The 14,269-nt window shown below is 40.4% G+C and overlaps 1 protein-coding gene across 1 annotated transcript in view; it reads right to left on the bottom strand.

The window, feature by feature from the left end:
- Positions 1-1,348: 1,348 nt before the first annotated feature.
- LOC132483161 (11-beta-hydroxysteroid dehydrogenase 1-like) overlaps positions 1,349-14,269 on the bottom strand; it is a 31,494-nt gene continuing 18,573 nt past the window's right edge. The window contains exons 5-6 of the mRNA XM_060088409.1: positions 3,176-3,319; positions 1,349-1,566 (exon numbers count right to left, since the gene is read on the bottom strand). Coding sequence (XP_059944392.1) covers positions 1,349-1,566; positions 3,176-3,319 — 362 coding nt within the window. The remainder of the gene's footprint in view (positions 1,567-3,175; positions 3,320-14,269) is intronic.

Here is a 14,269-nt window from a genome sequence, read left to right as displayed (position 1 = left end):
AGTGTTGGGTTTGTGCTGGATATATACCATCTATCCCTCCAAACACTCTCCATCCTTTTCCACCCCGCTCTGTGTATGGGTAGGCTGACCTGTATGGTTTATATCAATCTACACTTTGCCCCTTTGTTCACCTAATAGAAAATACCAGCCAGAAACCAGAGGGAGGGAAGTGAATGAGGCTGGTATATTTTTTTCCCCAGATCCCTCCCCTGTGGTCCTTGATGGGCTGGTGGTATCCTTTAACTGAATGTCATAGCTCCTGTCACGTGGCACTCTGCAAACATTTCTTTCTATCTGGGCTTTTATAACAGTTCTCACCTCTTTTCCTGATGGTGGGCCTAGGGTTGGAAATAGCTGTAACTAACCCTGAGATGCTACATTACCTCTGTGATTTCCCTATAACCTTGCCCACACTTTTGTAAAAAATCTCCTTTTCATTAACCTCTACTAAAATTATCCAGTTTGCCACTCTTACCTGTTGGGGGACCTGGCCAATATAGGGCTTTGTTGAGTTATTAATATTTTGTTTCCTCTTTGGTTGTAGTCAAGTGATGCCTGGCAAGTGTTTGATAGATATTTGTTGAATGAATGAATGACTAAATGTGTGAGTGACAGGATTTGAACTCCAACCCCTGCTCTACAAACTTCTAATATACTACTGAGTGTTCACATGTAGAGTACAGTTGCTTGATGCACTCTGAGTACAATAAACAAGTGTAGGTTGTGTGGCTCCAGTTTCCAGGAACCTCCACTTCTCTGGATTTGCCCTGGTTGTTCATACCCAGATGTCCTCCTTCCCAGAGGAGCAGTATGAAATAATATAAAGAGTATCTGAAATATACAAAATGGTAAAGACACGATGTTCACTAAATGAAGAGTAGGATGATTTTTTTCAACTCAAAAAGAGATAAAAGGCCCATATCACAAAATAAGAAATGTACACTGCAAAACTTCGCATGTATAGGTTATGGTTTTAATGGAGCCGTACTGAATGAACTGAAGTTACGGCCATGAGGTATGAATTTATAAAGTTTATGTGACCTTTATTATAATTAATATTGACTAAGCATTATAACATTATTACATATGAGATCAATTTGATATAACTATCTTGTAATTATATCTGTTGTTACTATCAGTTTCACAATTGCTGGTTCATGACATTCGTACACTTTCTACTGTATAAGTGTTAGAGGAACTTCTTTAAATTTTGAGATGTGATATGTGACTTGCAACCCCCTGGGAACACCCATATCTCTCTGGGGAGATACCTTCATGATGGAGCTCATGTAAATATCAGGCAGAATTGTTCCAAGCCCCCTTATCATGCCTAGCCCTAAGGAAGTGCCTAGTTGTTTATAAATATTTCCATATTATAATTTCGTAAGGAGAGAAATTCCATGATCTTCCTCCCTGGATTTCCCAGCAGGAAAGGAGTCAAGACCGAACTGTCATAATACACTTCCTTTTGGCGCAGAGCTCCCCCTTTGATAATCTCCAGGGCACATTCTTCCTTTGGAGATGCTTCTGCATGGTATATCCCAGCAGTTCCTGTCATGGCTGTTTCTGTAGAACAAGAAGAGAAGAGTGGGGTTATCTAAGACTAGTACAGTCTACACAATAGAAGGCCTGCAGACACCAACAGCTTAGCTTTTAGGGGCTGTTGGCCAGTGCTTGCTCGGCAAGGTCCACGGGCCCTGGCAGGAATATGTGGAGAAGACTGGGTATGTTTAGGGCCTATTGGGCAAAGAGAGGCTTAGTGTTCATATGGGCCTCGTCTAAATGGATGAAGATTTGTGGAGGCAGCTGGAGGTTACTTGTTGGGAGATTTGAACCATGCTCCTCTCTTGGGTGTTTTGGCTCGAGTGAGGGAGTAATATGGGGGAGCAGAATGAGGATAGAGGTCATGTGATGGGAAGTGTCAGTGGGCAAAACCAGAGTGAGGTATGATAACGACTACTGATTTGTAAAAGGAAATGATGGACGAGAATCCAGACCTTTGCTCCCTTGTCAACACCAAGCACTTTCACTTAGAAGGAAACTATTGTTACCTGCTCTCTTCCTCCAGGTATTTGTGTCCTTCTTGCCCAGCTTCTCTCTCTCTCTCCATCCTTGTTTCACTGTGTTTCTTTGTCTTTCTCTCTCTCTCTCATTCTGTAACTACTACTCAATTTACTCAGTGACTCTTAAATAAAGTTTTCTTTTAAAAAAATTTTTAATTTTTATTTATTTATTTGGCTGCGTGGCATGCGGGATCTTTGTTCCGCAGCCAGGGACAGAACCCGCGCCCCCTGCAGTGGACATGTGGAGTCTTAACCACTGGACTGCAGGGAAGTCCCTTAAATAAAGTTTCCTTATCATACTTGCCACATGTTTTAGATAACCTTGCATTTGGACTTACAGAAAAGTCGTAAAAATGGTGCAAAGTTTTTCCTTATATCCTTCAATCACAACAACATAACCATTGTACGATTATCAACAATAGATATGATAGAATTGGAACAACCTTACTAATTAAACTGCAGGCTTTATTTTTTCACTAATATCCTTTATATAGTCCAGGATCTTATCCAGGATTTCACTTAGTAGTAATTTCTTCTTATGTTCCCTCTTATCTCTGACAGTTCCTCAGTCTTTCCTTGTCTCTCATGGCCCTGATGCTGTTGAAGAGTACTGTTCAATTGATTTGTGTAATGCCCCTCAATTTGGGTTTGTCCACTGTTCTTATAATTAGAATGAGGTTATGAATTTTTGGTAAGAATACCCCCCAAATGATACTGTGTCCTTCTCAGTGCATCATATCAAAGGGTTCATGATATCTAGGTCTTATTACTGGTATATTATTAAGGAAAACAAACTCACATTTGGTAAGTCTCACATAGGAAAATAATGGCCACTGAGTTGTCATGAGGACATAAGGTGTTCAGAATAGGGTCATATGATGAGTGTGGTGTCACTCAGCACACTTGGTGGTCAGAATGGAAAGAAGGGTCAAAGAGCAGTCAGAGGCTCCACTAATGACAGTGGAGCCCCCTCATTAAAGGGAGACTAGCGCTGTCACTGGTTTTCAGTGCATGACACATGACGATATCAGGGAGTTCAGCACCCTCTTTACCCACAATGGTAAGAAAGACAATCCATCTACAGGCCATTTATTCCAATCTCTTGACCTTACCTGTGTCTATGAGGCCAAGGATACAGAGGGTGATCGACACATTGACATTGGTCACTGCATATTCCACCCTGAGAGAGGAGAAGAACCCATCCAGAGCAAACTTGCTTGCAGAATAGGCAGCAATAAGTGGATTAGCTATTTTCCCTAAATGATATAGAGATGGGTTAACACGGGGACCTATTTCAACTCTGACAGAGCTGATCTGTGTTTTATCAGTAGCAGGCTTTGTAACCCCTGTGAAGTCCTTTTACCCTTTGAGTCTTAGTTTCTCTCTACTCCCCAAAGAGATTATTATGCTGTGTTGAATTTCTGAAAGACAAAAACATTAAGGTATCAAAGAAACTCTCTTTGATGAGACTGGGATGCAGTGTGGAGTGGGCTGCAGGAAAGCCTTTATTGAAGAGGGATTAGTTAGATTTTTAGTAAAGATGGTAAATAAGTGGATTATGAAAGAGCCATGTAATTCCACAGCTGCTAACTTTTCCACCTCTGACCCAAGAGCACTGGAAGGGTTTGGCAAGGGCTGTCTACACAGAGACCTATCACTGATTTACTTTCTATGCAAGGGGAATGAAAACTCCTGTCTTTGTTTTCTACTCCATATCACTTTTCTTACTTTCATCAGCCTGGTTAATTCTCACTCAGTTTTTTGGAGGATATGTGGACATATGCCTGATAGCATAACCTATTCATTATACCCTTTCCAAGAGGAGAGAGTAGTGGTGTCCTGAGACCTTAGACTCTTTGCTCAGCATTATTATAACAGCTACTTTAAAATTCTTGTCTGCTAATTCTAAAATCTGGGTCATTTTAGGACTGATATCCATTGATTGCCTTTCCCTCCTGAGTATGAGTCACATATTCCTATTCTTGGATGTGCAGTAATTTTTCATTGTATCCTTGGTATTGTAAGAGTCTCTGGATTCTGTCATATTCCTCCAAAGAGTATTCATTTTTATTTTTTATTTTTTGGTGGGCAGTTAACTTGGCTGAAACTCTGTGTCTCTTACAGTAGGTACCAGATGAAATCTCTGTTTAATTATTTGAATCTTAACTGGGCTTCTTGGTATCTACACTGCCCTGTGAGTATTTCAGGGGACAAATAGAGATTTGAGAAGGGTGTTTACATACAGAATTTGGTGCTCTTGCACCGTGGCTCTTTCCTTTCTGGGATGTCTCCCTTCACTTTCCAGCTGTTACAGAAACCCCAAACTCTTCTTTCTGCTTTTACAAGGTAGTAAGATGGCAGATTTCAATCCTAAAAATGACACTGATTGGGGTCTGCCCTTGAGCACAAGCTACAAAATTGGGAAACTCATCTAGTGTCATTTCCCTCTTTCAAGTGCCAACAACTCTCCAGTTTCTTCTTTTGATTCTTCTCTTCAGTGCTTTCAATGGTTGTTTTCTGTATTTTGTCCAAGTTTGTTATCTGGAGAAGATTGGTCTATTATGTATTACCCTGCCATTATTGGAATTGGAACCTCTGTGAGTTTTTAAAATATAATGAAGTTTCATTCCAAATCAATGAAGGAAGAATGATTTATTCAGTAAAGATGCTGGGAAAGTTGGTTAACTAATTGGAAAAAATTGTTAGCTCCTTACTTTATGTCATATATCAGAAAATGATACATGGAAAATTATACAGATGGTGTTGTCTACCCAATATCCATTTCCCTTTCTTTAATAAAAGAATCTAATTTTGTTCAGGATAGCAATGTATTCAGATAAAAATATTTACTTCTTCAAGGTTCCCTTGCTCTTTTGGGTAGTCATGTGATCTAAACCTGGCCAATGAGAAATCTAGCAGTTGGGGTCTCCAGGAAAGATATTGATTGCCTGATAAAATAGATGGATTCAGGTGACATGCAGCTTTTACATTTTGCCCTTTCACTTTATTTCTAAGTAGACTACAGATGTGATGCCTAAAATTGCAGTAGTCATTTACGAACTTGAGGAAAAGCTGTATATTAATTATATAATTAAGGGTTCTAGAACAAAAATGTGGAATGAGCTTAGATTCTTGAAGATATAGTAAGTCCATCAAACCAGCCCTGAACTTATTACCTGAGAAAAGGAAACCCCATTTAGTGTTAAGCCATTTTAAGTGCAGTTTTTGTTACATGTGCAGCAGAATGAATCTCCTGACTGATTAAAACATTCAACCATAGAAAGAGGATAATATAGGCAAACACTTACCAGATTCTTGTTTATGAAAAATCATTCCAACATAAAAGTAAAAAAAAATGTAAAGGCAAAGAATATTTTATTATACAAAATGTAAAATTTCTATATGTCAAAATGATAGCTATAATAATTTCACTATAAAGGTAAAGGGTAAATGATAAACTAGAAAATCATTTTCAACATATCAGTCAGACAAAAGCTTAATATCATCAATCTTTAGTATATAAAGAACTCTTAAAAATTCAAAAAATACAAACAAATCTCTGTAGGGAAACACTCCATCCTCAATCCTCAATCATGAGTTTTGGCTTGAGAAAACTCTGCAGTCAAGTTCCAGGAAGGGGTGTGTAACACAGGATGTCCAATCAGAGTTTCTGATACCCTGGGTTACTGACTAGTCTAAGGCTGGACCAAAGACCCAAGCAGGGCATCAAGATACATTGTTGTTGTTTAACAAGAAATCAGTTCCCTTTTCTTCCTCTGTATCAGAACCTCAACTGAATTCATGTTTCCACCTGTTGCAGAGACTGCAGTATTCTCTCCAAATATCTTCTGTCCCTCTTCCTTAGCAGTAGAATCCTGGATTTGTAGCTGGGCTCAGTTATCTGGAATAAAGTCCACATTTCTCAGCTTCTTTCAGCCAGATTGTGCCAAATGACTAAGTGCCATCCAATAAGTTGTACACAAAGGTGTGTCATGTGATTTCTGGGATATGTCCTTAAAGGAAGATATCAGTCTCTCCCTTCTCAATCCTTCCTCCTTCTTGGTTCCTGAAGGTTGACCCCAGAACTATCATGGACCTTGAAGTAGAAGCCATATGTTGAGAATGGCAGAGCATTTAGAGAAAAGGAAGGAACCTGGGTGACCATGGAGCTGCCATCCTAGCCCTATACTGCTTACCTCCAGACTTGATTTGCCTTTTAACTTATTACATCCACTGTTATTTTAGGTTTTCTGTCAGAGAGCTTCACCTAATCCATGTTGAGAGTCTCCTTCACTTTTATGTAGCCCATGTGCCAAAGGAAAGCTGATACCATCTCTAACTCTAGGGGTGGCTTGTATGATTTATTTAATACCAGCCTCCTTGCCCATGATTGTTACAGGAATGGGCACGGGGCCCAGTTTGGACCAATGAGACTCGTGCAGAATCTTGTTGGAGTGTCTGGGAAAGTGCTTTGTCCTTATGGGAGAGTTTCTTAAAGTAGAAATCCTATTTCTCTTCTGTTGGACATTTCCGTGTATGGATATGGGGGCTGAAATTGCTACATCTATCTCACTGTCAGCCTGAGGATGAAGCCGCACATGGAAGAGAGCAGAGCCAAGAGAGTCACGGGGACACTGAGCTTGAGCCAAGTCAGTTGCCTGCCCTGCATCTGGACTTCCAGTTATGTCAATAATTTTCCTGTTGTTTAAGTCAAAAATAGATCCAAGTTTTTTATAAGAATAGCATAATTGTCAAAACTATGAGTTCTCGAGTTAGATGACCTGGGTGTGAAATCCCAAGTATGCCATTTCTTAGCTGTAATACGTGGATAACAATATTACTAAGCTGAAGTAATCCATGTAATAGAGTTAGCACAAACTGACACTTAGTAAATGCTATTATTAGTAGTATTAGTATTTCAAATTGGTGAGAAAAGCATGAGCTGTTCAAAAAATCACGTTGGAACAAATAGCTAGCTATTTGGAGAAAAGAAAAATGCCATTCTAATAAATAAATTCAAATTATATTAGAGAATATATGTGGAAAATAAAATAATAAAATATGTGTGAATATATAACCTCAAGGTAAGAGATAGTTGCAGTACGAAGGCCTCTCACTGTTGTGGCCTCTCACATTGCGGGGCACAGGCTCTGGACGCGCAGGCTCAGCGGCCATGGCTCACAGGCCTAGCTGCTCCGCGGCATGTGGGATCTTCCCGGACCGGGGCACGAACCCGTGTCCCCTGCATCGGCAGGTGGACTCTCAACCACTGTGCCACCAGGGAAACCCCAAGAGATACTTTTTAAAGAATGAAATCAAAAGCATATGCTATAAAGGAAGAAATAAAGAGGTTTGAATATATGAGATTTAAAAAGCTTCAGTGTACTAGAAATGCTTGCCATTGCCTTCCTACACACATCCCCTTCAAAAAGATTTTGTCTTTCCATCTACAGAAGGTCGGGTCAGTGGTAGTTAATATGCACAATGGCTTGAACATGTATCATGGTGTCTCTCTCAAGAAACTGAAATAAGCAACAGCAGGGTTCTAATTAGCCCCTGTGGATTTTGAACTAAAACATCATGTAAGATTGGGACTGGGGTAGCCATTTCCAGTCATGGAAAAGGATAAGTAAACAGACAGACAAAATAAGCGGCCACATGGAGCAGACAAACAAAATAATCATAAAAGTTGGAGCTAAATAAGAGCTAACATTTACTAACATATATTTAGCTCTTATATACTAGTTTAAAGTCTAAAGGCTAAATAATTGCCTAAGGTTTCATGGTTAATGAGTTGGAGAACTAGGATTCAAATCAGCATTCAAACTTGACTCTAGTGGTCCACACTTTCAAGCACAAGGTGGTATTTCCTCTACATAAGTCATCGTTCTTTATATGAGTGTTTCTCAGGAGCCATGTGTCAAATCCAGCCATTCCTGAGTGGGTGAAGATTCTCTCTACTCGACAACTAAGCCCCAAATAGGCAAAATTTATGAAAAGCAGAAATATTTTCAGTTAAAAAAATTTTACTTATTTAATCTATTTATTTGGCTGCGTTGGGTCTTTGTTGCTGTGTGTGGGCTTTCTCTAGTTGTGGCGAGCGGAGGCTACTTTTGTTGCAGTGTGCAGGCTTCTCATTGTGGTGGCTTCTCTTGTTACGGAGCACGGGCTCTAGGCGTGCAGGCTTCAGTAGTTGTGGCACACGGGCTCAGTAGTTGTGGCTCGTGGGCTCTAGAGTGCAGGCTCAGTAGTTGTGGTGCACAGGCTTAGTTGCTCTGCAGCATGTGGGATCTTCCCGGAGCAGGGCTCGAAACCATGTCCCCTGCATTGGCAGGCAGATTCTTAACCACTGCACACCAGGGAAGTCCCAATATTTTCACTTTTAAGCTGACAGATGAGGGTACCTGTAAAAAGATGGGGCTAGTTACTCCTAGTCACTTTGTATTAGTTTCCTGGGGCTGCCATAACAAATTTCCACAAACTTAGAGGCTGAGACAGAGAAATTTATTCTCTCATAGTTCTGGAGGTTAGACGTCCCAAACCAAAGTATCAGCAGGGCCACATTCCCTCTAAAGACTTTAGTGGAGAAACCTTTCTTGTCTCCAAGCTTCTAATGTCTGCTCCTCATCTTTGGTGCTCCTTGGCTCGTAGATACATCAGTCTCTGCCTCCATCTTCAAAATTTTGTGTGTGTCTGTAGCTCTTTTTGTAAAATGTGTGGCTCTTTTTTTAAAAAGTGTTTTTGAATTTATTTTTGGCTGCGTTGGGTCTTTGTTGCTGTGTATGGGCTTCCTCTTGTTGCAGCGAGCAGGGGCTACTTTTTTTTGGGGGTGCACGGGCTTCTCACTGTGGTGGCTTCTCTTGTTGTGGAGCATGGGCTCTAGGTGTGCGGGCTTCAGTAGTTGTAGCACGTGGGCTCAGTAGTTGCGACATGCAGGCTCTAGAGTGCAGGCTCAGTAGTTGTGGCACTCGGGTTTAACTGTTCTGCAGCATGTGGATCTTCCTGGACCAGGGCTCGAACCCGTGTCCCCTGCATTGGTAGGCAGATTCTTAACCACTGAGCCACCAAGGAAGTCCTGCTCTTCTTATTAAGACACTTTTCATTGAATGTTGGCTCACCTAGATAATCTGAGATGATCTCATCTTGAGATCCTTAACTACATCTGCAAAGACCCTTTTCCATATAAACTCACATTCACAGATTCCAGGTGGACATATGCTTGGGGGTGGGTCACCCTTCAGCCCATTATACCATTCTAGATGATGATAAAGATATTGACTATGGCATTTCATAATATATATGTCCAGGTAGCAAGAAAAATGCAGAAGCAAGGGACCATGTGAACCCATAGTCTGCATTCTCATAGCAGTGATTTTTGTCCCACTAATGGAGCTTAGTGTATTCCGTTTTCTATTCTTGATTACCACTTAGGTAACGCTCAAAATAATAAAAAGGATTCTAAGTTGTTTGGCAGGAGAAAAGGGACAGATTTTTTTCATTGTTGTTGTTCCTGAGAGGAAGGTGAGAAAAGAGAGGAAGGGAAAGAGGAAGAAAGGAGAGGGGTACGGAAGGAGCCATGGCAGAAGAGTTTTTGAAAAATTCATCAGATAGCTGTATGGTTTCAAAAAACGTTTTAAATGGTGAAGAGAAATACTGAATTGACATAGAGATGGCCAACAGGCACATGAAAAAATGCTCAACATTGCTAATTATTAGAGAAATGCAAATCAAAACTACAATGAGGCACCGCTTCACACTGGTCAGAATGGCCATCATTAAAAAGTCTACAAATAATAAATGTTGGAGAGGGTGTGGAGGAAAGGGAACCCTCCTACCCTATTGGTGGAAATGTAAATTGGTACAGCCACTATGGAGAACAGTATGGAGGTTCCATAAAAACTAAAAATAGAGTTACCATGTGATCCTACAATCCTACTCCTGGGCATATATCCAGAGAAAACTCTAAGTTGAAAAGATACACACATGCCAATGTTCATTGCAGCACTATTTACAATAGCCAAGACATGGAATCACCTTAAGTGTCCATCGAGAGATGAATGGATAAAGACGTAGTACGTGTGTGTGTGTGTGTGTGTGTGTGTGTGTGTATATATATATATATGAAATATATATACATATAATGAAATATTACTCAGCCATAAAAAGAATGAAATAACGTGATTTGCAGCAACATGCAGGGACCTTGAGATTATCATACTAAGTGAAGTAAGTCAGACAAAGGTAAATATATGATATTGTATATATGTGGAATCTAAAAAAAATGCAGATGAACTAATTTACAAAGCAGAAATAGACACACAGACATAGAAAACTCATGGTTACCAAAGGGAAAAGGTGGGGAGGGATAAATTAGGAGTTTGGGATTAACATATACACACTACTATATATAAAATAAATAACCAAAAAAGACCTACTATAATACAGGGAACAATACTTGATATTTTGTAATAACTTATAATGGAAAAGAATCTGAAAAAGAATAGGTATATTATGTATAATTGAATCACTTTGCTGTACACCTGAAACTAACACACACACACACACACACACAAAATAGTGAACTATTAGACAAGGGTCAAGACTGAACAGACTACTGAAAGTTTTTCATCTTTATCATGAAAATTATGCATGAGGTACACTTTAACTTAACTACCTATAGGAACTGTCAGTTTTTCAGCTGAAGGCTGCAGCTGTCATTGACATTCATTATAACCATATTTCATTTCTTAAATTTTGTGACCTGCCACTGATCTGCAAACCTTTAGACCAGTAGTTCTCATATTTAATTCCCATAAGCACCATGTGTCAAGAACATGCAGTTTTGAACCCACCTCTTCTTCAGAGTCTTCTAGTTGATGTTTTGGGGTAGAGGCTGTGCTGAAGGGTTCAGTAGGAAAGAGGGTCATAAACCATATCTAGGATGGTTTTAAGGGTGGATATGGGAGCAGGGAAGGTATGGCGACATAAGCTTACTGAACCTGATCTAGGAACTTACAGGAGAAATGGAGGGGGAAGGTCTTTGGAAGGGGCTGAAGTCTCTCACAAAGATAATTGGATGAGCCGTCAGTAAATTATGAGTTGTTGGATCTCTTTAAAGCTCATACTAGTATGATCAGGGAAAACATCTGTCCCAAATCTAAAGTGGATATTCAGGTGAAGAAACATATTGGACTAACCAGGAAACTTCACCTGCAGGAGGTAAGTTCTGAACTCCGCTTGGATGAAAGAAAGTGCAGGAAGGGCCAGGTTGGTGGGGGAACCGTTTGTACAAAGACTAGAGGTGGGAATGAGTTAGTTACAATGAAAAGCCAATGGAACAAGAAAAATAACAACGAAGTTTATTATATTTTCTCCTCTGTAGAAGTATAGGCTTATAAGCACTTATCCAAAGCCTTTAGGGCCTGATGTGTTATGGAATTATTTTTGGAATTTAGAAGATGGTGTGAGGCTTATACAGCGTATTACATAACACTCCCAGTAGGGCCTGGGGAGGCATCCTGTAAGCAAACACATTATTATTTCTGCAATAAGATATTTGAAAGTTCACACAGAGATAAAGGCTTTAAGTAGCCTCACTTTAGTTCAAGTTAAATTAATTACAGTAAGTCCCCTACATACAAACGAGTTCTGTTCCAAGAGCGCGTTCCTAAGCCCACTTTGTTCGTAAGTCCAGCAAAATTAGCCTATGTACCCAACTAACACAATCGGCTATATAGTACTGTACTGTTATAGGTTTATAATACTTTTCACACAAATAATACATAAAAAACAAACAAACACAAAAAAACAAAGAAAACATTTTTAATCTTACAGTATAATACCTTGAAAGGTACAGTAGTACAATACAACAGCTGGCATACAGGGCTGGCATTGAGTGAACAGGCAAGAAGAGTTACTGACTGGAGGAGGGAGAGGAGGTGGGAGATGGTAGAGCTGAAGGAACGTCAGCAACAGGAGACGGAGGGCAAGCTGCCATTTCACTCATGCATGACTTTGATGGCACAGGTTCTGGCTCCTTGGTGGATTCAGTTCTATCTACCCTCTTGAAAAAATGATCCAGTGATGTCTGGGTAGTAGCTCTTTTTTTTCTTGTCATAGATGACATGGTGGCACTGGATTGCATTCTGAACGGCTGCTGCAACCTTCATGTACCGTTCTACATTCGGGTCCTGTGCCTCCAAAACTAACAGTGCCTCCTTAAATAAAGAAAATCCCCTTGCCACTTCCTGCATCGTGAATCTCTTTGGTTCTTCAGTTACTCTTTCTCTTGTCTCTCTTTGTCCTTTTTCTGGACCTTCAATACCATCAGGTCCTCATTAGTAAGCTCCTCGTGTTGCACATAAACCGTACTGTACAGTAAAGTACCCAAAAGCACAACCACTTGTAGAGGATGCATGTACGTAGCAATGTACACCAGACACGTGAAATAACATTCGAATGCATGTTCGCATCTTTGAAAGTTTGCAACTTGAAGGTTCATATGTAGAGGATTTACTTGCATATAGAATTAATTATTTTTTTAAAATCCTTGGTTTTCAGTGTTTTTTTTTTTTTCTTTTACCCCACACAGCTTTTTGGATTTTTGGAAATTGCAGATAAAGGATTGTAAACCAGTCTAGGCTGGCTAAAGGAAAGCTGAAACATATCAAAAAATAGAAAAAAGAGGAAAGAGGAGAAAACCTCCTAGGTTCTCACGATTCCAAACAATCTTGGTGCATTTCGTTAAAGTCTGTTTTCTCTTCACAGCACTATTCTTAATCATCTCCCCACATAATGCTAATTAGCTTGTGTGAGGAAACCTTTGCATTCTGCTCTAGGTAAAATATATTTCGAAGTTTCAGAGAACTGAAAAGGGCAAAAGCCCTCTAAAAACACAGACTTTTATTTTTCAAAAAGGATCTTTGAGCTAAGGGGCCCTGGTCAAAATGGAATAAATAATATGTAACAGGATGTTAAAATATGACTTTTCCTGCTCTAATTTCAGCTGAGGTTCAAAGACTGAGAACATAGTAAACAGCAAAAGCCTCCATATTCTGAAGGGAGGTTCCAGACTACCTGTGCACCTTATGTAAGATGTGGTAACACAAACAAACCCCCCCAAAACCCTAAAAATAAAATCTAGCTTGCAACACGTAGACCCTTAACCATCCCAAGGGAATGAAAAGGGACGAAGGTGAAGAGGTTGGAAAGGACAGGCATTAGGGAGAGGAAAAGAACAGTGTCTCAATGAGCTTCCAAGAAGAAGGGGTTAATCCACCTCATGGAAAACTTGTCCCCAGAAATTTGAGGGGCACTAAGGGCTGGGGTTTGACCCAACCTGAGAGGTGCTGGTTATGGGCAAGGCCACTGCAGAGCTAGTGCAAATTGTGTCCTATGTAAGGGAACTCTCCCTGTGGGGGGCCTGAAATCCAGCCCACACTCTGCTTGCCAACCTGCGGGTCTTGTCCCAGGGCTCATCCCTTCTCCCCTAGAGTCATTTCCAGTCCTGCCCAAAAGGACATCCCTATGTGATAAGTGTATTCGCCTGTACTCCCACTGTATTCTCAGAGTCTGAGGGAAATAACATAAGCAACTGCTGCCCAGCTCACAGGAAGAACTCTCAATATCCCAGCAAGGACCTCCAAAGAACCCATGAAAGCACCCAGTGGAAGAGTCAGGTGTGGTCATCCTCCCAGTCCAGAGAACATGAGCTTTCAACATGCACTGTGTCCAGAGGAGACTGATGCTGTAATAGCTGGGTACGAGCCAAGGAAGATCTTTCCTACCCTGAACTTTTCTTCCCTGCATCCTCCCTTTCCTTTTATAGGAGAGGCTAGAGGGAGCCTGATGAGTAGGGAGATGGGGAACAGGAGGAAAAGTTGAACACATGTCTCTTTCCTATCCCAGGTCTCCTATGACAACAGGTTCAAGCTTGATGAGGGGAGAAGCTTTACTTAAATTACAAATGAATGGACATTTTAATTACTGAAGTGAGACCTTTCCTGAGACTGGAGGCAGCTGTGGAGGATCTTTTATTATCCTAGAGTGTTGCCATCTGCCCTCAATCACATCCAGGTTCAGGGAAGAACTCACCCATAGAACAGGTATGAACAAAGAATAAGTTTGCTTTCTGATTGCACCTTACAAGATCCACCGTTCAACCACTGCTCATAAAAAATATGCCAGAATATGAACCTAATTAAATC

The sequence above is a fragment of the Mesoplodon densirostris genome, chromosome 2, assembly GCF_025265405.1.
Source record: "Mesoplodon densirostris isolate mMesDen1 chromosome 2, mMesDen1 primary haplotype, whole genome shotgun sequence".
NCBI lineage: Eukaryota > Metazoa > Chordata > Mammalia > Artiodactyla > Ziphiidae > Mesoplodon > Mesoplodon densirostris.
The sequence above is the reverse complement of the archived record's forward strand: the minus strand, read 5'-3'. Positions and strand labels throughout refer to the sequence as shown.